General features: G+C 42.1%; 1 protein-coding gene across 8 annotated transcripts in view; it reads right to left on the bottom strand.

Annotated features, from left to right (window-relative positions):
* GRIA1 (glutamate ionotropic receptor AMPA type subunit 1) overlaps positions 1-26,506 on the bottom strand; it is a 121,366-nt gene that overhangs the window by 16,798 nt on the left and 78,062 nt on the right. For all 8 annotated transcript variants that reach the window (XR_001877965.1, XM_017834792.1, XM_017834793.1 and 5 more), the window contains exons 9-14: positions 24,160-24,264; positions 21,915-22,025; positions 20,713-20,919; positions 19,196-19,566; positions 2,983-3,181; positions 2,229-2,476 (exon numbers count right to left, since the gene is read on the bottom strand). Coding sequence is in view for 7 of the 8 variants with exons in the window: in XM_017834792.1 (XP_017690281.1) it covers positions 2,229-2,476; positions 2,983-3,181; positions 19,196-19,566; positions 20,713-20,919; positions 21,915-22,025; positions 24,160-24,264 (1,241 nt within the window). In the remaining variant the exon portion in view is untranslated. The remainder of the gene's footprint in view (positions 1-2,228; positions 2,477-2,982; positions 3,182-19,195; positions 19,567-20,712; positions 20,920-21,914; positions 22,026-24,159; positions 24,265-26,506) is intronic.

Here is a 26,506-nt window from a genome sequence, read left to right as displayed (position 1 = left end):
CCCATGTGGAAGCAAGAAAGCATAGGGTGAATGCTCATGTAGCATCTCTCCAGGATCCTTTCCTAACCAGCTATCCTAAATGCAGGAAAACTGGTCTAGCTACAATGCCCAGCTTCTAAAACACACCTGATCTAAGATAGGCCTGGGTCAAAAACCTCCTCCAAACCTGGCTCAGAGCTTTTACTCCGTGGATGGAAGTGAGTGAAGATGGAGACTGAGTAAGAGACAGACTGATTGTGCTGCACAGACGCCTCATGAATGTCACCTTGCTCAGGGCAACCTCTCACGTGCTCGACCCCAAGGGGGAAACAGACACTACACGATGACCGTAGGGAACTACTAATATTAAAACAATTACAACAATGGGAACAAAACAAACATAATGGGACAAAAAGGGACAGGAACTGTTCCAAAGAAACACCGTTGGATGGAAAATCAAGCATTCCTCCTTTGCCATTAGGCCCATAAGAAATTTGTTCTACATGCAGCCGGAATGAAAAAGAGGAAACAGAAAGAAAGGTTAGGAATTTTTGGAATCATGCCTAGCAGAGGGATGTTTGGAGGTGCAAAAATAAAATGATTGATGCAATTTCTCGTGGTTTATTTTTCTTACATGAACCATAAATGGCTCCTTCACATGCCAAAAATTACAAGACAGGTAGGATGTTCCTGCTTGTTTGTTTTTATAATATCAAAATTAGGATACAAGTTTGATTTTTAAATGAATAAATAAATAAATAGAATCAGCCCTGTATCCTAATTTCCATATTTGCAAGACTGAAAACAAACAGTGTAGAGTGTGCAACAGAAAGCATCTCAAAGCTGTGAGAATACGTCCACTTTCATTTGGAGAACCCTGAGTCATTTCAGAGCCTGAACCACACTGGATGCAAGAGCTGCCTTCTGGACCATCTGCACTGGTGGTGCTGGTTGTCACCTGGAGGTGGTCACATCAGCTTCTCTAAAGATACTGCTGATATGGGAAGTGTTGAGTCTAATGTGAGCTGACTTAAGAAATGTAGTAATCAAAATCCTTGGGCCTCATCCACTATCAGCTGATACATGTTTGATTCTCTGAGCTGGCTTTGGCCTAGGAGCTGTGTGACCAGACAAATCCTTCAGCAAATGCTCAACTGGTTTGTAGTAAGACAGAGATCATGGATTACATGTCTCTGCATTGGGTTATGTTAGCAAACAAGTGTACGGTCACACATATGCTTCTGGTCAAGATGTTTTCATTAATAAATAGCTCAGTAAATAACTAAATCAGTTGGAATGTCATTCTGATTACTTAAAGCTATAGTTCCTGAGAATTTACTAAATCCTTACAACTCACATTCCTCATGGTTGTAACGTGAGGAACTTGCATGGCTGCTGCCAAAAGGAACCACACTTCTGACGTGGATCACCATCCCAGTTTGTGGACTATGGTAATCATGCTCTGAGCAGGTCAGTTTTCATGATGCACTTTGCAGAGGGGCAGCTCATGTGTAGCACCATGGCTGTGTGCAGTGCCCAAGCTCTGCTACTAACTCAGGTCTGTGCTTTTGAGGAGTTTTTTTTTTTTTAAAGGAAGCTCTCTGAAGATATTTCACAGGTCAGCAGGCAAAGGCACGTGGCAGCTGCAGGTCTGGGCTCAGAAATGCAGTATTTGTGCCCCTTTGGACTTGCCATAAATTTGGTGCTTGCCAGGATCTGAATTGACTCAGTGAATGAAAATGCTCACCCTCTGCAGGGCTTTTCAAAACGGGCCTCCCACCTCTTCCAAACAGCATGTCACTTAAGGAAACACCAAAATGCTTTCCCCATGAGAACTCCCTCTGCAAGCATGGATCCAAGCCAGGGTAATCCCATACTCTGCAAAGCTGTGCAGTTCACATGGCACAGGATGAGCGTCCCTTCCGGATAATGCTCTGTGAAACCAATGGTTACACCACAGCAGCCCCCTGCCATCACCTTTTACAGCAGACACATTCATAGCAAGTGGATCAGCCAGGATCCAGTTTCCAAATGCAGGGCTTGAAGAATTAAATGCTCCCATTGCTGCTCAGTGGGAGGCGGGCACTATTCTTCTGCACATCACACTGAGTTTTCACACCCCTCTTCCTCCTCCTCCCCCACCTCCTTGCTCAAGCTTTCGTGATCAGCATGGCAATGGAGATTGAACTGTGTGCATACATTGATTTGCTGGCTGGTTTGGCAAAAGGAAGCAAATCCAAGCTACTTACCTCAGTGCAGACCCCTTTGGCGTTGCAATACCATAGCCTTTGGAGTCCAAGTTACCTCCCACCTTCATGGTGTCGCAGGGCTTCCGCTGCTCGATGTACTCATTCATGGTGGACTCCAAGAGGTATGCATACTTCCCTTTGGACTTCCTCACCCGGATCATCCCCTCTTCCGTCGTCCTCACAAAAACGGAGGGCTCGGCTGACTTCATGTATGTCCACATCTTCTCAAACACTGCTATTTTGGATCGCTGTGTAGGACAGCACAAACCCAACACAAGTGTTAACAGAGGTTTGGGTGCCCCCTGGCATTTCCAGCTTGGACTGAACACACATCCACATATCAGATGGGCCAAGGAAGACAAAAAGGGTGACAGGATGCTAATGAACCTCCTGCCACTTCTCCACCAGGGCCCAGATCAATCCCTCATTTCTGCCACATATTTGTCTACGGAGAGATTTTGTGGATCAAACCAAGGGCAAGCCAAGCTGGAAATCAGGAGACAGTTTCTTTGGGAGTTGCTCAGAGGAGTTCCTTGGTAACATGGGGAAACACACAGATATTCCATATTTGTGTTCACAATTACAGAATATCCTGTGTACTGGAGTCACTGCCAATCTTCTGGCAGGTCATAACATGATGAGGGGAAGCAAGAGAAAAAAAACAGACCTGAGCTGAGGATGAGAGAGAACGGGCCTGGAGGACTTGTCAAACAAGAGGTTAAGAAAAATGTGTGCATTAAAGTTTCCTTTTTACCCTAAAAAATTCCTTAGTGGAGCCAGCTTCCAGGGTCCCATAGGCAATTTCTGTCTGCTTGGCCAAGTCCTCTGCACTCTCAATGGGAGAAACCATCCTCTCCACGGTGAGGAAGGCAGCCAGGTTAGCTGTGTAGGAGGATATGATGATCAAGGTGAAGAACCACCAGACGCCACCAACTATGCGGCCGGAGAGAGACCTGGGCACAAAGGGGAGAGTCAAACAGGAGGAGGGTGAAAGTCCAAAAGCAGCAGCTTGCTCTTGCAGGCCCATCATTTACCTGGCCATTTACCCAAAGTCACGTTCTCCAGACACTTCCAGGGAAGTCAAAGTTCTGTCTCAGTTCTTAATTTACTTTTCAAGGTGTCAATGTAATTAGAGCAGGGATAAAAAGTGCACAGTGAAAAAAAAAAACAGCAATAAACTGACCGAATTTGCTTTATTTTCAATTCCTTTCAGGCTATATAATAATATCAATAATGAGACATGGATACAACTACGAGAAAGTTTAGCTGGGCAGGGCATTGCCCATCCACAGCAGCTCTGACAAGGTTTGTGTTGTAGCATGAGCTCCTGGCAGGAAGAAGCACCAGAGCAGACGCACAGCCCAGCTGTGATCACTCTGTCAGCTCCTCCATCACCTGAAGTTTAAAAAAAACAACCTCTGCGTTTTTCTGTAAGACATATTGAAGCTCAGAGAGGACTTACAGTCTTAATGAATAATTTGCCTACTGACATTCTCTGTTTTGTATTCAGCAGATGGTTAGACAAGATGTTCATAATAATGCTTTAAAATCTAGGTATTTTGCATTGGCTGCAATCAAATAGCCAGTTGACTGTAACCATTCAACAGCTGCAGAGGCGAATAAGTCAAGGAGGCATTAATTTAAAATAGAATCTTTTCAAATAGTTTTAAGAGTGGAAGATAATCTTAGAATGATGTGTAGTATTCAAGCATGCTGTCTAAATTATTTATATACTCCTTCTCTAAATGCAGACCACTATCCCAGACAGAATGGAACACACAGTGCTGTTTGATAAAGCCAGACAGCCTGACTAAAGAGGACCTGCCTGTGAGAAACACCATTTATTTCTCCATGGGGGATCATGTCTCAATACTGCCTTTCTGCTGATCTGAGTCATGCCACAGAAATATGGTTTATCAGATGGTAACAGAGATATCCCAGTCCAGCTAAGGCTAAAGTTAGGTGAAATAAATGTGACTATTGTGCCTCCCATCTGCAGAGAATACTCAGCCTGCAGGACTGTCATCACAAAAGACTTTACCTTTTGTTTCATATTTGGAGAGGGATTGGGGAGGGAGGCAGCTATGGATGCAACTCACACATCTTCAGATTGATGAGGAAGAGGAAAAAATTAGTCTGAATGATGTGTGCTCAGGGAAGGAAGCGCTCAGGAAAGGCACAGAGGCATTAAACAAAAGTAACCAGATAATGTCAAATACAACAATCTCTGCTGATGAAGGCCACTTTGAGCTGGCAAAATCCATTTACATGGCAAATAATCACAATCATCTCCAGCTGCAAATTATACAGCCTTTCCTTCCTGATGAAGCTGGGATATTTCTGCAACTTGTTTCAATCCCTTCAGCTCCAGTCAGCCGAATTTCTGCCTCTAGACCCTCAATATCTTGGTGATATTCATTACCAGCTAATCCCACAGGTGCTGCCTGCCATCAGCTGCAGATGGCTTATGCTTCCCAGCTCTGCACCTGGCATTTACAGCATGGAAAAGTAACTATGGGATATTGAGGCTGGTAAGTAACAGGGAGGACTGGGGAAAGAGGGAGTGGGGGCTGCAGTTTCTTTCTCCTAGGAAAGAGGTGGGACAAGGATGCATCATCTGGGCCGTGTCTGCTGCTGGTGCTGGTCATTCCTCCTCATGGCATGAGATACTGTGAGAAAGGGGAGTGAGTGTTCACTCTCATAGGCTGTGGAGGAAAGGAAAGGAGATCAGCAGCTTGCTAGGTCTGACGGCATGGCTGGGGCTTGGTGTGCATGATGTTTTGTTGCAGACACTGCTAGTGGGCAGTGTTTGTCCTCACTGCTGGATTGACATGGAGCTAGAAGCTGCGAATCAAAGCTGCTGTAAACACACAGCAAACACTCAGCACATGGGCTCTACAGGACACGGTCCTTCGGCTCCGTGGTTGTGCAGCATTGAACACAAGGGAGAGCTGGCCAGTGGTGAAGGCTCTGTGAGGACAGAGCAGCACAATAAAGGATGTAACAACAGTCGTGATAAACATCACACAAGCAGATGTGATCCTGTGTGACACCCCCATGGCTCAAGAGCAGTGAACACAGGTTAAACAGAACAAGCTGGGTTCCTCTGGCTAATCATGTCTGTTTAGACTGAGCCAATGCCTGTTACTGCTTACCACGGCAAGTGCTTGGAAAGGCAATATCCATTACCATCTTATTCAGCTACTTCTGTAGACCAAGCAGGACAACAGCAGTGTCTCCATCATGGGAAACATTTGCAAAAGTGCCTTTGTAATTTAGGAAATAATGTCCCCTTTCTAGAAGTGACTTCAATACTAGGGAGCTAAAAGCCTGGTCAAAAACCAGTGGGACTTAGAATTATGTTTATTTTCTAGTAAGAGCAGTCACAGAGGAGTAGGCAGACCTCACACTTGTAAGTCCCTTTGAGGTTTTGAAAATCTCACTCTGGAGTTAGGTAACAGAAAATGACCTTCCCCGTGACTAAAAAACGTTCTGCAGCTTGAGATCTAGCTCAAGTTATTTTCTCTTTGCTAATGAGCAGTATGGAGTTCAAATTCTCTTGCATGAATTTAAGTGTCCCTATACCTGTTCAAGCATAACCTGAAAGCAATCAGCTCTCTGCTAACGAGTTAGTAACTCAGTCCTCTGCAGAGCTAAGGTGAGATGGAGCACACTGGTTAGTACTTTCAAGATGTGCTAAGGTTCAGATATTTGGATCTGTCTATTTATTCACATTCATTATCACAGTAATACTTGTAAATAGCAGGATCTAAAAAAAAAAAATCGGGCTAAAATAAGCAAGGATAAGAGTGAAAGAGGCTTTAATGAATGGCTAATTCTGGGATGCAGAAATGGACAAAATATCTAGAAAGACTAGAACTGCACATTTTTCAACCTGTGTTTTTCCTTCTGCACTTAGACTCTTTCCTACACAACCTGAAGATATCTTGGTTTCTTCTTCTATCCCTGCCTGTGCTGTATAAAATCACACACATATCTGCACTCTTCTCCCTGACCTGGGATCCTGCCTGCCCCTCACAGAACACTGGCAAGAACAGGATGCTCCTTTTAAACAGTGCCCTTGCAGAAGTAAGTAGTAAATACGGTGTCCTCATTATCCACAGTGCACAATCTACTTAAAATTAAAGCTGGCTGAGAACCAGGATTTCAACACCGTGAAAAACTCTGAAATTGTAAACAAAACCTTAATATTCTCAATTGGAAAGTAAAGATAACAGTCCCAAATGTCCTCTAAAATTAGCACTCCAAAAATGGTTGGTTTGGGTCTGTCCAAGCTTTGCCTTTTTCTGTTACTTAAAGTTTAATTTCTGAAAGGCTAAATGGTATAATTTTGACACAGTAAATAATTTTGTTTCTTCTTTCTCATTACAAATAATATTCTTTTGGCTTTTATAATACATTAAACCCTTACCTACCACATGTATAATTTAAAAGATAATTCTGAAATTTGCTATTTTATATCTGCCTAATGAAAGAACTGCAGATGACCAAGCTGAAAATAATAAGTTTGATTTTCTTACTTAGATGACTTTTTAAAAACCTTTCCTTGCAAAACCACCTGCATTTTGCCAGCAAAAAACAGAAAAGAATTGTGAGTTCCCATATATCCCATTAAGAGATATGTTTTAATGTTTCAGCCTTAGCACTGATGGATTCTTCACAGAAAAAGAAAATCATGCAACAATAATCTAATTTCTTAAAACAAAATGCAATACTTGATCAAACACTTTTCTCTTTGATCTTATCCCTCATGAAAGGTAGGAAAAGCTGACAGGAATTTGCCTCTGCTTTGCCATCTTATTAGAAGAGCACAATACATTTTTGCAAAAACATTAGCAAGATCATCAGAAAATACACGAAGTAAACCTCATCAAAGAACTGCTCAAGCACCATCTCAGTTCTCTCCCACTTCTCCCTTCCCCCTCCCCAAATCCATTTCTTATGGAGAATTACACCTAAACTGACAGTGTTTTAATTAGAAGTGCAAATCTGGGATTCTAAAGCCATGGTTGCTCTGGGAGGATTTCCCAGATTTGCTGTTAAATTCAAGTCTAATAAAGGCTCACTTAGTCAACTGACATATTTGTCACTGAATGAATTTATGCAAAACTGTTGAAAGAAAAGCTCTTCTATGCTTGTGCTACTGATTGTGGGTCAAATCCACTTTTGGTCTTCTACCCACACAGAGCCTCTGATCTCCAACACTACTCGGTGAATTTGATACTGATCTAGACAATTTTGTGGTTTTATCTGAAGTCTGACTCAGTAGTGGATTAGTTGCAAACATTTTGCTCCAGTTTTGCTCTTATTTTAAGCAAATTTTCAACATTAGACTTTGTCAATGCAAAAAGCTTTGCTTTTTCTCTGTGTCACAGACCATCTGACATAATTGTGCTCATCACTTTCTCTGCAACCCTGACATGAACCCTGGGTTTGCTCAAAAAGTCTGTGAATAGTCACAGACAGAGGAAGAAACTCAGCGTGGAGTTGTGGAGCTGGGAACAGCTCTGGGTGTCCCCATCACACACAGACTGCAACCCTCTTATCCTCTCATGCTCTGCTATGCCACAGATAGTTTTGAATGAGCTAACAACTGTTTGTCACAAAATTGAAATGATTATAACCCATGTTTCTCTGTCCATGCTGTATTATTAATTTTCTTGCCATAATAGTTTGCTTTTACTTATATTGAACCCCACCTCCTGATACAAGAGTCTGGAATCCCAGCTGCAGTGCTGGGCTTTAACACGAAGTGTTAGGAAAGCCCTTACAAACGCAGATTTAAGAATGTTTTCTAGTGACACTGTCATTTATCTCTCCCAGTGGTACAAATTCCTTCTTCATCTCTCCTCACAACTTTTCTGCAGAGCTTACAGCTACATATTTTGCCTCCCTGTGGGTAACATTAACTAGTGAGACAAGGTACGGAAGCTGAGGGTGCAGAGGTACTGGGAGTCCCATGTTGTTTCTCTCCTGCTTTTCTTTCTCTAATTCTTGCATTAAAAAAAAAAAAGGGTTAAAAATAAATAAAAAATTTGTAACTTTTTTATATGGGCTGGAGATCTGCTCTTTCTCGTAATTTCAGGCAAACCATGCCAGTACATGTGATCCCCAAAGCCAACATGCTGGAAGGAGGAAATATGGATCCCAGAATCCCAGCAGAAGTCCTTTTAAGGAGGGGCCTTGGGGTTGCTCAGTATGTAAATACTGCAACAACTGAACATGCTGGCTCAAATATGCAGTCTCCCAGATTCAACAGGAGGATGTGTATCTGTGAGGCTTTAATTATAAGTCATAGTTTATTTACTGTTTCTTTCTGCCTAAGCTAATGGCCTTGGACAGCAGTATATGCTCCCTCTCCTACTGTTTCATCTCTTCTTTTGCAGAATATGTTGGTACTTTTTTTTTTCCCTTCAGTTTCCCTTTAGTGGGCAAAACCTCATTCTAAAATGAGTTTTCCTGCTTAGTCAGAAATGCATCATGCCGCTTGTGGTTCTCCAGTCATTGGAGCTTGGATTGCTGCAGTGCTAAGTATAAGCATGACTGCATGGAGCAGCTACGTGCTGTTTTCAAGGCATTCACTTAGCATTTTGACAGGCAAGAGGTACCTAATGTCCTAATCAGAGGCCTAGCATCCAAGAGCTGGGGTTTTTTTGTTCCTTGTGAAACCCTGCTACTTTATGGGATCCAGGGTAGCTTACTTCATCTCACTAATTCAGTTCCCAGCTGTGGGAGAAGAGGATGAATCACATTTATAGCCTCTCCTGGGGAGGTGGCCTGAAGCATTGGCCACCAGGTGGAATTTACCTCTGATCTGTTTCTTTGCCCAATTCCCCTTCCTGAGACACTCAAAACCAGCAGGCAGAGGCAGCATCAAATGGGCCCAGCTATGCAGGGGGTGATGTATGTACTCAAAAGCACTTTGGAGGTTGTGCCCTCCTGTGGTCCTCAACTGACAAAAAATGAAGCCTGTGGATATACAACCAACACAACTCTCCTGCTCAACTAGTGTTGGAAGCAGTAAATGCCAAGCAAACATGGACTGACATGGGCAGAAAGCCCCCTTCAACTTCAGCAGGACCTATGGACCACCCACGGTATAAAAACACTCCTACAGAGCAGAACTGCAGGACTGAGGTAAGTCCTTCATTGAGACCTGCCATCCCTGCACAGCATTCCCAGCTGCTGAAATGAGATGTTTGTTCCTCAAACTGCAGGATAATACACTGAACTCTTCCAGAGGGCTGCTAAAAACATTGCAAATATAGGGCTAGAATAGAGGGGTGAGGTGGAACCCTAAGAAAAAAGAAGAGTGTAGTTGAAAGGCAGAAGAAGTAGATCCAAAGAAATACTCTGTCATCCTATTAAGTACAGGCACAGTGTACCCCTCTGTGTTGTAAACAGGGTAGTTTAAGAGATGAGAGTTTAGATAGTGGTTTGCTGAGAAACACGTGGTCACTTTGGGCTGCTTGGCAGCTCTGGAGAAAGGCAAAGTCATCCCTCTTCTGCAGTTTTGCCAGCTTTCACTACAAGGAAAAAAAACACCCCTGACTCTTGTCATGCCTTTGAGCAAAAATTTCACTGTAAAAAAGGCTCTTCACATATTTTTCTCACTCTGGTGACATTTATTCGCTTTGCTGAGAAAAAACTCACAAGGTGACAAGCATAAAAATTTGTCAGAAACAGTTGCTGGAGAGCCCCAGGAGATTCATTACTCAGGAACTTCCTCAGCCTCAGGTGGCCCCAAATTTAACAGCACTCATCCTTCTTCTTTTTAAACAACGGCCTATAGGGCTAATGTCCTTTGCTGAGTTGCAGGATTCCATGTGCTCTCCTACAGCCTTTTCTTCAAAGTCTGCTTAATGAAAAAGCTTTTTTTTTCCTTTTCACAAAGATTTAATATGTTTTGGATTATATGCTACAAGTTCTTCATTTTTCTAAGATCCTCTTTAGCCATCTACATGTGCTCATGACTTGGAGCTCCATTTCTGAGACTTCTGGGCAATGCTACAACAACCTAGTTCAGACTTCCTCTTCCAGGGTGCATTGCCTTGGTTCATTTTGCTCTATTTTTTTTTGTCTGTTTTTGTCAGATTTCCTAATCTGATAAGAGAAAGGCCGCCTTCTGGGGGGAGACTATTTTTTGCACTGGAGGGTTTTCACTCTGAGCAATATTTCAAATATTCCCTTCATTTTCTCTCTCATTTCTAATTTAAAATGTGATCCCTCACCAAGACTGTACAAGTTGGATTTTGTCTAGTTTCACTTTTGATCCTTTCTTTTAGTGTACAAGGACATACTGCATCCCTTGCAGAAGTGGTGAGGAATGAATCTGCTCTCCCCAGACAGTGTTTTCAGGTGCACAGGTATGCCTGTCTTTTAACATTAAAACTCCCAAACTGTGAAGGAAAAACATGCTCAATGTTTCTCCTGCCCCTATTTCACCTGCTGAGATCCATTTGATGATTTTTTAATTTTTTTTTAAGGTTTCAGAAGTACTGCTGAGATGAAAAGCTGCCCCCTTCCTCTGTTTTCCTCTCCACAGCCTGAGAACTTGTTTCTTATTGAGAGCTTCAAGAAATGTACAGAAAATTCCTCCTATGGGAGAGCATCCCATGCACTTGACTCCTCCTGGACTCTTCATCATGTCTCACACCCATAGACAGTGTACAAGAATTTATTTTCACTGGTTTCCCCTTTCACCATATGAGGAGTCATCTTCTTTTCTACTCCTCTGTTCACACATTTGCCTCCTATTACTTCTCATCAGACTGTGTTGGGAGAATTCATTAGTGTATATAACATGCTTTGAAGTTGTCCAAATAACGGTGATGTAACACTTTTGCACTTCTATAGACTCTTTTATCTGAAGATCAAAGTAGTAAGTTATGATTACCATGATTGGATTATTGCTGCTTAGCCTTTGGATCTAAGGGTAAGCAGCAACTCTTCTGGGTAGGCACTAATCAGAATTACTGCATGATTTTATTAAATAGATTGAATGCCATAAAGTGTGTTGCTGCTTAAAGACAGGGCTGTGTACATGAGCTGTGTGTCCTTTCCTGCCATTTGAGGATAAGAATCAGGTGGCCTCTGGTTGCTACTTGGCTCCTTTGATCCATGTGAAAATGGAAGGAAGACCAAGACACCAGCAAGGAGGACTTCAGAGGTGACACGTGCTCTGCCCTCTCCAAATCCAGACCCCATCCAAGCACACAAGGCTTTTGCCCTGATTTCTTAACATGACCCACGTTTTGCTTTTCCCAGTTACTCAGCTCCATCAACCCTTTCACAATGGATAACATAGTACCTCTGTCCTGTTTCAATGTTTGTCTTCACCTGCTCACCATTTTGGGGTGTTAAAATGGACATTGCTTGGTGTACAAATGCATTCCCAAACTTTCATGAAAAGGGGGTATGGGGCTTCCCCAGTTATCAGGACAAGTAGTTGGGATGAAATCTGGGACAAAAGCAGAGTAAGTACAATAAATCCCAAACTCCAGTGGAATAAAGGAAGAACTCTGAGCCTCCCAGTGGAAGGCCATGAGGTTTGGGCCAGATGTGGGGATGAAACCAGCAAAGAGCAGCTGTGGATGCTTTGTGTGTTGTGAGCCAGAACAATCTGAATTGAGGAGTTCAAAGCTCATTCGACTGTGTATCCAGTGAGGGTGCACATGATATCTCAGTGCTGATAAAAGTGATGTACAGCATATGGAAGAGTTATTTAAGTGGGGCTTCCCTGTGAAAACATGCTCAAGGCTTCCCATCTTAGCTACAAAATTTTTCTGGAGTGCAAACACTGAAGCAATGTGTGACAGGTGGCGTAGCAGAGGACACCACTTCAGGGAGGTGGAGGTCATTCAGCTCCTCACAATCCTTATTCTTTGACAAAAACACTTGGAAATCGACCCAGCCATTGGAGAGACAACCATGCACAGTCCTGACTGCAGACCCCAGCTGAGCCAATTGCTCAGGAACAACTTGTTATCAAGAGGAAGGAAAATGAAAAGAGAAGGTGTGCTTCTCTTACTGACTGAAAATCAGCAAGTCAGAGAACAGTGTAACAGGGAGCCCCTGCAGCCTCACAGGGTCTCCTGCTGGAGTTGGGGAGAAGGATATGTCTCAAAGGCATCCCTGTAAATCTTGGAGTTACTCATGATCCTGAGCCAGTGCCCAGCACTAGAAACACAGGCAGCACATGCCATTTCCATGTCAGAGATCACAGAGTCATAGAATGGTTTGGGGTGGAAGGGATTGCATGGACACCTTCCACTATTCCAGGTTGCTCCAAGTGCCATCCAACATGGCCTTAGACACTTAGACACTTCCAGGGATGGGCAGCTGCAACTTCTATGGGCAACCCGTGTCAGTGCCTCACCACCCTCAAAATAAAGAGTTTCTTCCTAATAACTCATCCAAATCTACCCTCTTTCAGATGCCCTAAGAGATTAAAAAAACGGGCAAAGCACTTTTCCCCCTGCTATTTTTAACTTTGTTTTCGATGAAAAAATGTGAGAAACCTTTATTTAGTCCTGAAGAAAGAAATTGCAAAAATATTTTTAGCTTAATATATCTGCTTTTGGATGAAGGGTTTGATGATTTTTTTTTTAAACACAGCTGGTGGAACGATTAGCGAATCTGTCACTCAAGGGAGGGAGTTTCAGCAAATTTCTTGCTGCCCCCCAGCAACCTCAATGCTAAAGGCCTGAAGTCAGAGCTGTGGGAGAGTGACTAGATATGCCTGATAGGGAAACCATCCTGAGGAAGTATCTTGCAGATCAGTGGAGGAAACATTCATTACCTCTGCAGCATTTAGACATTTTCAGATGGCAGAGTGTGGAAATTCAAAAGACTAATTTTTCCTTTACAGATGAAATTGCATTTTCCCAACAATACTCTCTCAGTTGGTTATTTCCTTCTTCTGAGTCCTCCATATCCTTCAGCATTTTCCCAAATGAAAAAAGAGGATAGCAAGAATGACTATTTTAAAAGAATTTCCATTTTCCCCTGGCTGCCACATTCTGGTTGCCATGGAAGTGCGCAGACTCCAAAGGGGACTGTTTAGTTAGATATTGTGCAATTTGTCAAGCTGCTCCTCTGGTGAGTCACTTTCTCTGGTTAAGAGTGTTTCAGAAATAAGTATGGTCATCAGTTCCTGGTGATTTGCAAGTGCTGCTGTTACCCTGTGACCTGAATTTCCTCTCCCTGGACATAATTAACTCTACCAGGTAGAGATAATTGCAATATCACTTGATACACTTCTAAAAAGAGAGAAGACTTCTCTAGAAATTGAAATCCTGATTTTTTACTTTTATTCTCAAAAGACCAAACTCAGCTCACCAGTTCAAGCAAACTGCCAAAAAAAAAAATAAATAACTTAAGCTTTGTCCCCATAGAATCATTAAGTCTGGAAAAGCCCTCTAGGATTATTGAGTTCAGTCACTAACCCAGCACTGCCAAGTTCACCACTAAACCATGTCCCAAGAGCCTCATTCACACACACTTTGAACACTTCCAGGGATGGTGATTCCACCATTTCCCTGGGCAGCCTATTCCAATGCCTGACCACTGTTTCAGTGAAGAAATTTTTCCTCAGATCTAATCTGAACCTTCCCCTCACGCAATTTGAGCCCATTTCCAAGGCAGATGCTTCGAGTGTCAGAGAAGACGCTTACTGAAATCAAGAAGAGTCATCAAATAAACACCAAGGCTCAGCCTTCATTTCAGGAAGGAATTAAAATCTTTGTGATTGCTAAATGCAGCTGGTTCTAATTTCTCTAATTCTAAATTTTTAGCAAGATAAGTAAGTATCCTGCAAATGTAAGTTTACAAAGGATAGGACAGAAATAATTCCCTTGAAAAAAATCCGAATTGAATCTCTCACTAAAAAAAAAAAAAAAAAATGGTTTTTTTCCTAATCAATTTCTGATTTATATCTTGCCTAAAACTGGATAGAATGTTTCAGTACTACAAACATCCAGATGAAATATAAAAGTGCTGCTGTCTTTCAAAATCTGCAGAGACTCGTTTAGGAAAATAAACCTCAACAATTTGTGAAGCAATTTTACTGTTATTTCCACCAGTTCTATGGCTGAAGTCTCCTGTGACTTCTTTTCAATTGATCTAAAAAGAAATGTAAATAAACAGGAAAAATAGCAGAAGAAAACGCTCAGCATTAATTACAGGTACATAATAAATACCATATTTGCTCTTCCACAGACAAACCGCTATGACTGAGTGCAGCAGAAAGCCTGCAAAGGAGTGCAGTGAACACAAGCCTGGCTGCACTCAGTATAGATAAGCCAGAGCACTGTTTCCATGTCACAAAATACAAATAACAATGTCCACAAGATGCCCATAAATAATAGATGGTATCTAATGACTGGAGAGCAGCCAGCATTTATCTCTCTCCTTCCTGCCTCTGAGTGCATTCATTTATCATCTCTGCAAGCAAACCTCCCCACACAGCACACCCCAGCCAGGGGTCACTGCTCAGCACGTGCCACTGCACCCTGCACAGCCTCCAGGTCTGGGCTCTGCAGGCAGGTTAAGACCTGGTTAACTCCTCATCCCAAGCCAGTAGAAGGGTGGATCAGATCTTGTGCCGTGTCTCCTCGCACACATTAAACACCACGGTGCTCAGGGCACATTGGAGTGACCCAAACACTTCCCAGCTGTGGTACAATGATACAATACAGCACAATACAAGACACCTCACAGATTTCACAGAATACCCCGAGTTGGAAGGGACCCACAAGGATCATTGAGTCCAGCTCTTAAGTGAATGGCCCATACCGGGATCAAGCTCACATCCTTGGTGTTATGAGCACCATTCTCTAACCAGCTGAGCAGATCTCAGGGTCCCCAATGCACAGAGCAGCACAGAGAAGCACAGAGTCTCTTCCTGCTCCTGCATCCCTCCTGGTGCTCTCAAAATGTCTCCTGTCAAGCCTGGCTCTCTCCCAGACACAGGCTGTGATGAAAGATTCATCCACCATTTCACTTCCCTGGATGACCAGGGCATCTCCAGCTCTGTTCTCAGTCAAAAGATCATAATGAGTGATTTCAAGCTGTGTTGTCCAGGTATTGTGAGATGATGCCATTTTGTCATGCTATGAGTATACATTTTCCTTCTACTCACAGTATATTTTGATCTGAATTCAAAGTACATGTGTTTTGTTTCTACAATACAGTATAAAGAGACCCCCCAAGACATTGGGTTAATTTTTTGAGATCTTTATTTAATTTTACTCTGTCAGGGCACAAAGAATGCCCACATTTACTGTATGATGCTGTGTGATATTTATCTTCCTCTCAAACTCGAGACAGGACAACACATCTATAGTCAACTCAGCTGAGAGAAACTGTGTCTATTCTATCTCATGGTGTCTTCAAATGAAGAATAACTGTCCTTCTGGAAGATCTATTTTAACCAAATATGTTTTATTTTAGTCTAACATAAGTTTTCTGAGTCACAGGAAGAGTAACTGGATTAAATTTAATAGTCTCCAATACACAAGAAGTCTCTTTTGGGTTCAAACCATATGAAGCTACACATTCAGAGATAACAAAAAATGAAGATCAAGATAGGAAGCTGACAAGAAAAATATCTATTTTACTCCCTGCTATTTCAAACATTTCACAACAATCAAATAATTTATTTTGCAGAAAATGATGGAGCAGATGAAAAATTCAGATTCCTTGTTTTGCTGCAGAGGAGGTTGGGAAGCCCAAACATCCCCTCAGTCTCCTTCTCAAAGGCCTCGGGTCCGTCCTAACTGAGGAATGGCAGCAAAGTGCTGGATGATAGCAAGGTCTTACTCTCCACAGCTGCTAAACACTGCAGTTATTTTAAGCTCTGAAAACAATTTATCAAATTACAGTTCTGAAAAATGGTACAATGTGAGTCATATTTACTTCACATTTCTTTTTCTGCAGGCTCTTGCTATTGGCTGTGGGTTATTTATTACCTCTGATGCCTGCTCTGAGAAGCTCCTTCCTGGGTCTGTATTTCACATTTAATGAGTGCTTTTGCAATTTCATGACTGTTTTCTGAAGCTAAGGTGGCACTTTGAAAAGCCTAATGGTTTATGGCCCGTTTCAGACTTCACTGATTCCTGCCCGTTACTATGCACACGAAACCACACACAGCTCCAGCTTCTGCTTCTCCCCCTTTCTGCTCCTTGTCAGCCCATTGAAAGCTTTATGGCCATCAACAGGGACTATCTCACCTCAACAAGGGCAAATTAATCCATGGGACTGTACCACATCCAGTGGGGCCACTGGTCAGTGATGGTGCAGAAGGTGGACCACACACTCCAGTGGGAAATGTCCAAGAGCTCACGGCCTCCTTAGGTTGGAGCTACGTACCTACAGTTGAATGATTCCATTTATTGCTCAGGGAGGATGGATTCCTTGCTCATGCTCAAGTTGCAGCATTCAAAGGCACAACACAGACTGCCACCAGCTCCAGCTGGGACTCTCCACGACTGGTTACTGCCTGGCCTTTGTCACACTCTACCACTCTATGCTTAGACATGAAAGCTTCAGAGCTTCAAGGACACCAGTTGACCTCATGCAAAGAAGCTATGAGCAGGTAACCCACAGATTCGCTGTCCTGGCCATCCACAGATCATCAGATTCACAGTGTGTCTTTAAAGTCCTTGGTAGGTTGTCACCAGCATACTTAAAAGCCTGTTTAAAGTTCTGCCTCGTAAGACTGTCCTTAAAAAAGGACAACACTTTCCTTCAAAAGCAAATTTTTGTCTCTGTGGGGGACTGAAGTTCCCTGGGGACTGGTCTGAGACTGAGGAACTCACATTTACAAGAGCAAGTTGTTGCTGCAAACCTCACCACCCGCTGTGCTGAGTGATGTGTCTGCGGTTTTGATCTTACTTTTTTTTTAAATGATAAATACATAGTGGCATATGCACTTAAAACAAGCATGCTCTGGAAAAAGAAAACAAACCTCCAGACAAATTTCCCCTGCTCCTTTCCAGAACAAAACTGAAATAAACAACCCAAAATCTCCACAAAAACAAAATACACCCCTGCACTTGCTCCCTTCTGCTGGGGAGAGAATGACAGAACAGATGTATAACAGAAGCTATTTATGTTGATTAATACATTACTGAGGAGATGCTGAGAGATTGTAGTGATAAGTTTAGAAGCAACTATATAGGAAACATATTAGAATAGAGCAGATCCCCACCTGCCCACAATGTTGTTCTACCAAGTGTTCATTTCTAAGTGATGTGTCACAGAAATCCTGCACTGGGTTCATGTGAAAAATACATGTGAAATACGGAGCGTGCTCGGAGCCTTTCTGTACAACAACATCCTACAGAAATTCTCACTCTTCTGCTTCCTCCTTTCCTTTCACATTTCACAGAAATGTCCCTCTCCACTCACAACCATTCCAAGGAGCTGTACTTAGAGTACAGGGAGTTATAATAACTCCCATATTTAATTTTTAAAATTTTCTCTTCATGCAAATGATTGCAGTCAGAAAGTGCTCTTGAGTTCCACGGGAAAATATTGCTTTCAATGAAATTGTAATTTTCATTATCAGGATGATTAAATCAACAACATTAAAATAACAATGACAGAATCACTCTCATTTCCCATTTCAAAGCAAAATAAAACAACACTTTGAAATGGTGATTCAAAGCATGTTATTTAGCTAGAGCAAATCTTGTTATTTTAATCAAACCCACTGAACTTTCCCTGACACTTTTTATTAAAGATGTTACCAAATTTGCTATTCCTCGAAGTCTCAGCTTTTCACCTCTTCACACTCCTCCTTGGATTAGAAACCACCTATTGAAATGTCCCCAAAGGAAGACATTCTCTTTCCTAAATAAGAATAGCAGTGACAAGAACAACAATGAGAACGAAAATCACAATAACCTCATCCTAAGGCACGGGGGCTGTGTTACAAGACAGCAACAAAGCTGAAATTCCCTCTGATGGGAAGACTTTCTGAATGCTCTGCCTGAACTCCTACTAATCAATGATAAGATGATAAAACCTTCCTCAAAGTGGCCTGCAGGCTGTTATTTCTCTGATATCCCAAGCTCGTTAATATTTGGACAAATTGGCATCTGAGAGCCAACAAGGTGGTGCCCGATCTTCCCTGCCATCCTCTGCTGAGCTGCACAGGGTTACCTCCACTTGTTGTTGGAGCTGTGCCTCTCTCTCAACCCCTGAGATTTGATGCCACCCCATCATGCTAGAAATCAACCTCTGCCTACTGTCTTCACCCAGAAGACGTGTATTTCTGATGAAACTTCCCTTGAAGAGGAGGGAGACAAAGCCCCAAAAAGGAAGGAAAAATTATGTAAAAGTAATCACAAGAGTCATTCAGCAAAAAGTTCCTTTAGGAACTCTTTGGGCTTTGGGTCTTACTGAACTTTCAGGCAGCAGAACTATTAACTGATATGGGAACCAGAATGAAACTCAGTCCTTTTCTAACCTTTCTAAAGGCAAATGACAATTAAAGCCACTCAGTGAGCTCCATAGTGTTTAGGACAGACCATATAACTTTCCACTGGGCACTTACTATATTATTTCTCCTTACTTTGCTAGAATGTTTTATCTTCCCTATAATCTTAAAATTATCTTATTTCTATTTCTATTCAACAAAATAAATGACAGACAAAAATTGTTTTCAGTTGGGTGGCTTCAGAAAATTTTGTTTTCATTTCTGTGAATTCCTTCTAAAGAACTCCCCAAGACAAATTTAAATGGTATTTTTATGGTCTCAGTTTTGAGGTCCCAAGTTCACAGCTGTGAGATCCTTGGATCCTTTCTGAATTTGTAATTGATTCACAAAACTACACTATGGTTCATGAAGGAAGGTCAAAGAGGAACCTCTTCAGCCCCAAAGAAACAGAAAGATTAGACCACATAAACTGGAAAAAAGTTCAGTGGGGAGGGCAACCCACCTTGGAGAAATATCACATCCTTGCTGCATGAAAGCTCCTAGGGAGAACCAGAGACTGTTGAATATCCCAAACTCATTCGTCTGGTCATTGGCCGGCTGGTCCCGTCCTTCCTCGAATTCCTCAGTGTGCCACTCGTAGGGGCTGAAGCGACTCACCAGGAAGAGGACAACACTCACTCCAATGTAGGCAAAAACAATGCACATCCATATCTCGTAAGCCAAAGGATCCAGAAATGAAAAAACTCCCGGTTTGGACTTTTGAGGTTTTTTTATCATTATAGAGATGCCTAAGCTCATGAACGGTTTGGAAAAGTCTATAACTTCTTCTCGAACCAAAGTGATGGTTAATGGTGCCACAGCCACGTCCGCCCTCTGAGAAGGAGACAGAAAAGAGATTTGCAAACTTGGGATAAAACATATCTACTTATTCCAGCTTATATTCTTTTGATCTCTGTTTAACCCTGCTATCTCAGAAGAAATCAGACAAAACCAATTGCAAGAGAAAAGTTAAAAAGGGAAAGCCCATAATATTGGTGGTTTGCTTCCATTCTATCACTATTGATTACCAGATCTGTTTTGAAATCACAGTGGGGTTTTTTTTGCAGCCATCTAACTCTTCGTATCTGACTTATCCACTGATGTCACAGTCTGATGCAGATGATTTTCCCTAAAAGAGCTTTATCATCCAGACATCAAAAGAAGTAAGGAAAGGCCAATCTCCTGATAAAGGATGTCAGGATGTTTACTTCCATCAGGAACTGCTTTTTGATTGCATAACTGATGCAGGAAAAGAGGAAAAATGTTCCAGCAACACTGATGTGCACTCTCCACTTATTTTGCAGTCCATCTTGGAAATGGAGAGGGAAATGCATTGAAATGGCTGGTGGCATACACAGTGGAGTTACCAGCAGGAGACAGATCACCCCTGCTCCAACACAGTGTCACAGAGACTTGGGCACTGATGCTCCCTACGTGCTTTCCCTTGAAGGGAAAGGGAAAATTAGACCCCTCTGAGGGATGACCTAAACACCACAGATTGTGATGTACCAGACTGAACCAGGTTGAGAAGTGTAGGGTGCAGGTGTATATGTGACATGATGGAAATGAGTGGTTAGACAGAAAGTAATCTAGTCCTACCATTTACCACTCACATGCTGAGTGTTTGAAATCTTTTTCTTCTTTCATTCTGCCATTATCATGCAAATATAAAATAGAGTAGAATTTGGAGATTCTACCCATGGGAAAGTTTGACCTTTCAATACGTGTTCTTCTAAAAATGTAAAGAAAAAGAATCTTGGAACTGTTGAAAGGAAACGTTTTGACATTTCCATAGGCACAAAATGTGCTGTCTCTCCCTAAATTAAAATGTTTTACTCGGGCTGATTATTTGCATTATCAGAGCTGCAGTCCTCCGGAGAGCTCGGGCTGATGAAAGGCAGGGCTCCTTCTAAACTCTGGGGTTTGGATGTGTTCTCCAGTACTAAGAGTAAAAGACAAATGATGAGGTTGGAAACTCACCCCATAAACAAGTTCTCCCACCATGCCATTCCATGTTTTGGTGTCAGGGTCCCGGGCTCCATACTTCCCATCCCGGACAATCTCCAGCCGGTAGTGGTAGCCAACATGCTTGGCAATCTCGGCAGCAAGCTCCACACAGTAGCCTTCGTACCTCTCATTGCCTTCAAACTGGTTGGCATTCTTCTTGAGCATCACATATGGGTCTTCCTGGCAGAGAGAAGATCAATATTGAGCCGCACTCCACATTCTAGAGGTGCACATCATAGCCTCTGACGAGCGCAGTGTTCAGGTTCTGGTCCCCTCTAAAAGCTCTAGCTTTGAGTTCCTGCACTAAAGGTCACAGTCAACACACAGTGGGTTTATTCTAGAAGGTACAAAGTGTGATTTTGTACTGTGGTATATTCTGTTTATTCATGCAGCATCTATGTGCAGCTCCTGTGGTGATGGACCTGAGGGGAGTGGAGCAGTTGAGGGAATTTGGACAACAAACCTTTCAGTGCAGTTCTGCAAAGGGTATTTAGTGCATCTGAGCTGTGAATTTTTAAAGGCGTGTCTGCCTGTGTGGGCAGAGCCAGAATCAAATCTGCTGGACAGGAGAGGGCCTTAAGATGTTTAACTCAGTTGGGTATTGTGTCTTCTCTGCAGGCTTACAGAAAGCAATAAACAAACAAATTAGCAACATTTCTTGGTTCTGCAGGGTAAGCGTATACAATGACACAATACATGATACCATACATTATGGGGTACCTATTATTCCTTCATGATTATAGTGGAGATTTGTTTTTAAAGCAATGACTCAGCCTCTCTGCACAATACAGCTTATCTTTCCCAAAACTGCAGCTCCCATTCTGTGGACTAAACACAAAGCACAGGTATGATGTTCCTAATTTACCTATGTTGATGCCACTGCTATCTTGTCATAATCTTTTGTATTTTCTACACTTAAGCATGAGAGCTCTTTAATGCCTATTTAATTAGCCACAGCAATTTTCAGATACCTTTATGGAGCCAGCAGGAAACAGTAAGTGCTATTATTATTATTATTATTATTATTATTATTATTATTATTATTATTATTATTATTATTATTGCTATTATAAAAATTATACAGTACAAGGGAGGGCGCAGGAGTGGGAAGAGGGAGTCTGCACATCAGAGAGATGAGATAGAGGGAGAGCTGGGATAGAAGCCACAGCACTTACTAGGATAGTCGTGACTATGTAAGTCCTGTTCTGGAGGCTCATGGACTCATTGCCGCTTTGAGTATCTACAGCTGTTGGAACCAACTTCTCATCTTCATTCCAATAACCAATCTGCCCAACACAAAACCAGGATTGACATCTCTTTGTAATAATAACCAAGATACAGTAACAGGGTCATCCAAGCAGGATCATCTCTCTCTGTACGTTCACACCCAACAAGAGATCTCCTTTTCTGATTCTTGATGTCTTTTCCAGGGGGGACTGGGAAATTCCCCATTGCACTGTGCCTCCAGCCTGAAAATAATGTGCATGATATGCTACAGCAGCACAGTATTTGTATGCATTACCTTTAGCATACTGTACTGGTGATTATTGCCATTCCATGCCTCATCCCTAAATCGACAGTTCACACTTTCTCTGTGTGACTTCTGAAAATTGTTCTAACAGTGAACTTGCCTACTGCATGTGCAGGTGCTACAGGGTGATGAAACATTATCCTGCAGCTGAAAGCCTTCATGGAAATAGTGCTGACTCTTAGGACATCTTGAGACAATAGGACAAAAAAATCAAGTACAAAAAAAAAGCCCCAGCCCTGGGCCAATTTCAAAAAGTTTGGGGTTATAAATAAACTGAACAGTTGTAATGGGAAGAACTCTCACGTTAAGTTGTGCTTAATAATAATCAGGGATTTGGGCTGATCTATCACTGCTTGGAGGTAAAGCAGAGTGCCACAGAATATCACTAGGAAGATCATGGTTAAGGTTATCCATTTTGAGGGCTTGATTTTATAAGAGGTTTTCCATCACGTCATGTAAGTATGAAGCTGCCTGAGTTCTGCTCATATGAGAGGAATTTCTTATCACAGTAAATGGGAAAGGGTATTAACCAGGGCACGACCAGGAGCCTGCTGATGGCAGATTAAAGAACATAACAGCTCAGGAGAAAAAAAATCTATGAAGGCTTCTAATAGCTCTTCATTGCACAGACAAAAAGAGCAGAGAGTGAAAAAAGAGCTTCCAAAGCTCTGCCCTAGGGCAACATAAATGGAGACGTGTATGTTTGCTTTGCACCTCTAACCTGGTGGATCTAAAATACAATAGGCATTGTGGCAGTGATGTACATCTCTTCCAAACAAATATAATTTCTGACAGTAAATATATAGAAAAATCAAGACATTCAGCCACTCTGTTTCTTCTCCTCTAAACTCTTTCCAGACTGCCAACTTACTGAAGTTCAGAGACCCAAACTGGACATGATGCTGCCTTTGTTCTCTTATGAATACTTTGTAGTGGAGGAAGACTGCTTTGTATGTCTTCAAAATGACACTTCTTTTATTTCTCAATGAAAATTTGCCTTTTTTTGCTTGACTATGGTGGGCTTTGATCTCACATCGGTTGCTACTTGGTCTAAGTATGAATTGGGTGTAGGGGCTGTAAATATGAAACTTTCATTATTTAAATTTTTCTTAGTTTCAAACAAGTGTTTCTTTTTTCAGGGGACTGAGAAGGTGCAGAGAGATTAGACTGAATGCCTCATTCCAAAATATTTAGTGGCTCTCCTTTATCAGTGAATAACTGAGTTATTCTTTGTTCATCAAATACATAGTATCTAAAGTGGGACATAAGCACATAGAGTCAGATTTTCAAAAGGATTAGTGTTTCAAGGGCTCAGCATCCCTGAACAAGGCCAGATTTTTCAAAGAGCCTGGGACAGAGAAAGGGATCAAGATTTCAGAACAGCACAAAGGTCTGTGTAGCTATTGGGATGTGGTTAGTGGTAAAGCTCTTGTAACTTCAAGGAGAGCAGAATTAGGTCAACATAAAGGGTTCACTTACATTGGTTAGGGCAAACAGCTTCTGACTTGCTGTGCCTTGACTCATCCTTGGAAAAGAAAAGTAGGAGGGCAAAACCAGACAGTTGTGTAGTAGGGCCTGTGCCAACGCACCGTGCCAGTAACAAGGCTGAGTTGACCAGGCTTTTACTATCCTGGAAAATCTCTGCCACACAGCTGAGATGCCTTTGTTGCTCTTGATAACACCCTCCATATGTTGTGGGTTTTTTTAGCAATATACCATGAGTTCTCTCAAGTGCTTGGCTTTGCTCATGCACAAAGCTGGGAATGCACTCGTCGTGACTCCACATTCAAGCTTTCACAAACAGGAATGTTTATTGAGACCTAACCACACTGTAACTCAAACATCCAGTTGCAATCTGACACAGGATGTCAGGTCACTCTCTGCTTTACCTTTCTGATCCCATCGTGTTTCATCTCAATCACATGGAGGGTGTAGTTGGTCCTTCGTCCTTTCTCGTTAAACTGAACATTGCCAGACAATCCTTCAAAACGGACCTTAAAGATACAAATATCAATGAAGACAGAAAATTGGTCAGCACCTCATGCAGTGGTGATTAGACAGCAGCAAAAGGGAAAGTGCACAAGGAAGAAAAGTGCAGTCATTTCTCTCAGGTCCATGCAGGGGAGACAGGACATCTATCTGACACTGGGATTTCACTTAGGTTCACTCTCTACAGCATGCCTGGCCATAGGCACAGCCATTCTCTTTCTTTAAAAACCCCTTTCTCTTAAAACTTAGTGGTGTAAAACTTAGCTCAGCAATGCCCAAGAGCTAAATCACCGATGAAAGCCCACCACCTCTTGGGTTGTGACAGTGAGCTAAATCAGTTTGAACTCCTTGAGTTTTGTGGGGTTTTGTATTTTCTAGATCTGACTTGTAGTCAGGATTTGGTAAAGGATTTGTCAGTTCAAACCAGAAACTGTGTTTGGAGGAAGGAGGAGTCTGTCAGTTACCAAGCAAATTTAATTACCTCTACACCAGACTAATAGAACCCAACAATTTAGTATTGTAAATGAAAATTGCATAAGAAACTTTGAACCATAAATCTCTGCTGATAGCACTGCCGAGCTGAAGTGTTGCTCACATCACATCGGCATGGCCTTCTGACTTGTTGCAGAAGTGCCCAGCCTGGTATGGAGAAGGGTTCCTAATTGGAATCATATACTGTGTGGGGACCAGGAAGTGGGGGCCAGGAACATGGGAAAAAGAGTGTAGGTTTGGGTTTCTATGGAGACCACCCATAGAAATGGCACCAGATTAGGAGTTAAAGGTTTGCTCCCAGCCTTTCCACTTGCTTTGGACAAATCTGTTGTCCCTGCAACTGAAGTCTTCCCACATGCAAAATAGGGACAGGTATTTAACAGCCTTTTTAAATACTCTGAGATCCTCAGAATAAAGACCCATGGTGAAGAAATGAGGATATTTCATTACAGAGGAGCACTGTCATTAATCTGCTTAAACCGTGTTTGTTTTCCAGCTATTATCACAAAGGTTTGTCATGAAAAGGAACATCTGCCAGTATTTTCTGAAGCTCTTTCACATCAAGAGGTATTCCTGGTGACATTTGGAGAAACATGCTTTTCCCTTCTCACAAGACACAGCATGCCCATAAAAAATAGATGCGCTGGAAAAGCACCATTGTCTTAAGCTCTCCCAAGCCTGCTTTTTTTCCACGTCTCCTTTGGTTTTCTTTTCAAGTTCTGACCCATTCTGAAGCTCAGGTCACAGGTGCTCGTGTTTTGTAGCTTTATATGCACTAAAAGGCAGCTGTACAGCACCAATTTCTTCTATCTGAATGAATGAGATCTTAATCCTGTGACCTCCATGTGGCACTGAAACGGCAAAAGGGATCCCTGCCATCCATGCTGCAAGGACGCAGCACAACTTTTCCATCATTTCCCATCCTTTGATGGTAAATGTAAAATGCAAAAATGCAGTGCAAAATACAGTGAGGCTTGATTTCAACAGTGCTAAGCACCAGTAAAGTCAACCAGAGACATGGAGCATTTAAGCACATTTGTGTACAAGACATGGAAAGGCCTGGGCTCTTTGCTGGGAAACCTGGAGCAGAAGGGTGTTGTTGTGGCTTCTGGTTTACAGGGTTAGTCAGCAGTTAGGGACTGTCTATCTGCTTATTAGATCTGATAACCAAATAACATTTAAAAAAGAATTTGTTAAAAATGATCATAAGCTTTCCAAAGTACAACCGAAACCTCAGTGTATTGCTTTAAAGTAATATTTTGTGAACTTTCCTGGGAAAAAAACCCCAAATAATTATATTTAATAACAACACACATTTTTCTGAAATATGCTGGATTACTGCTTTTTAAAAAATGAAGAATGTTTCATAGTTCTTTTCATTTTTGTTCCTGCCACCCATGAGTCCTTGTCAGGAGGTTGTAGTGAGATGGAAGAGTCAGTCTATTCTCCCAGGTAACACAACAGGAGAGGAGGAAGTGGCCTCAAGTTGTGTCGGGGGGTGGTTAGATTAGATAGTAGGAAAAATTTCTTCACAGAAAAGATTGTCAAGCATTGGAAGGGGCTGCACAGGGAAGAAAGTAATGGAGTCACCATTCCCAGAGGGATTTAAAAGACATGAAAATGTGGCATCTCTGGACATGGTCTAATGGTGGACTTGGCAGTGCTGGGGTAATGGTTGGACTCGATGGTCTTAGATCTTCCAACCTAAATGTTTTTATGATTCTATGGTTCCTTCCTACACTAAACAGAAATAAG

The sequence above is a fragment of the Lepidothrix coronata genome, unplaced genomic scaffold (genome assembly GCF_001604755.1).
Source record: "Lepidothrix coronata isolate B3197 unplaced genomic scaffold, Lepidothrix_coronata-1.0 Scaffold240, whole genome shotgun sequence".
In the NCBI taxonomy this organism is placed as follows: Eukaryota; Metazoa; Chordata; class Aves; order Passeriformes; family Pipridae; genus Lepidothrix; species Lepidothrix coronata.
The sequence above is the reverse complement of the archived record's forward strand: the minus strand, read 5'-3'. Positions and strand labels throughout refer to the sequence as shown.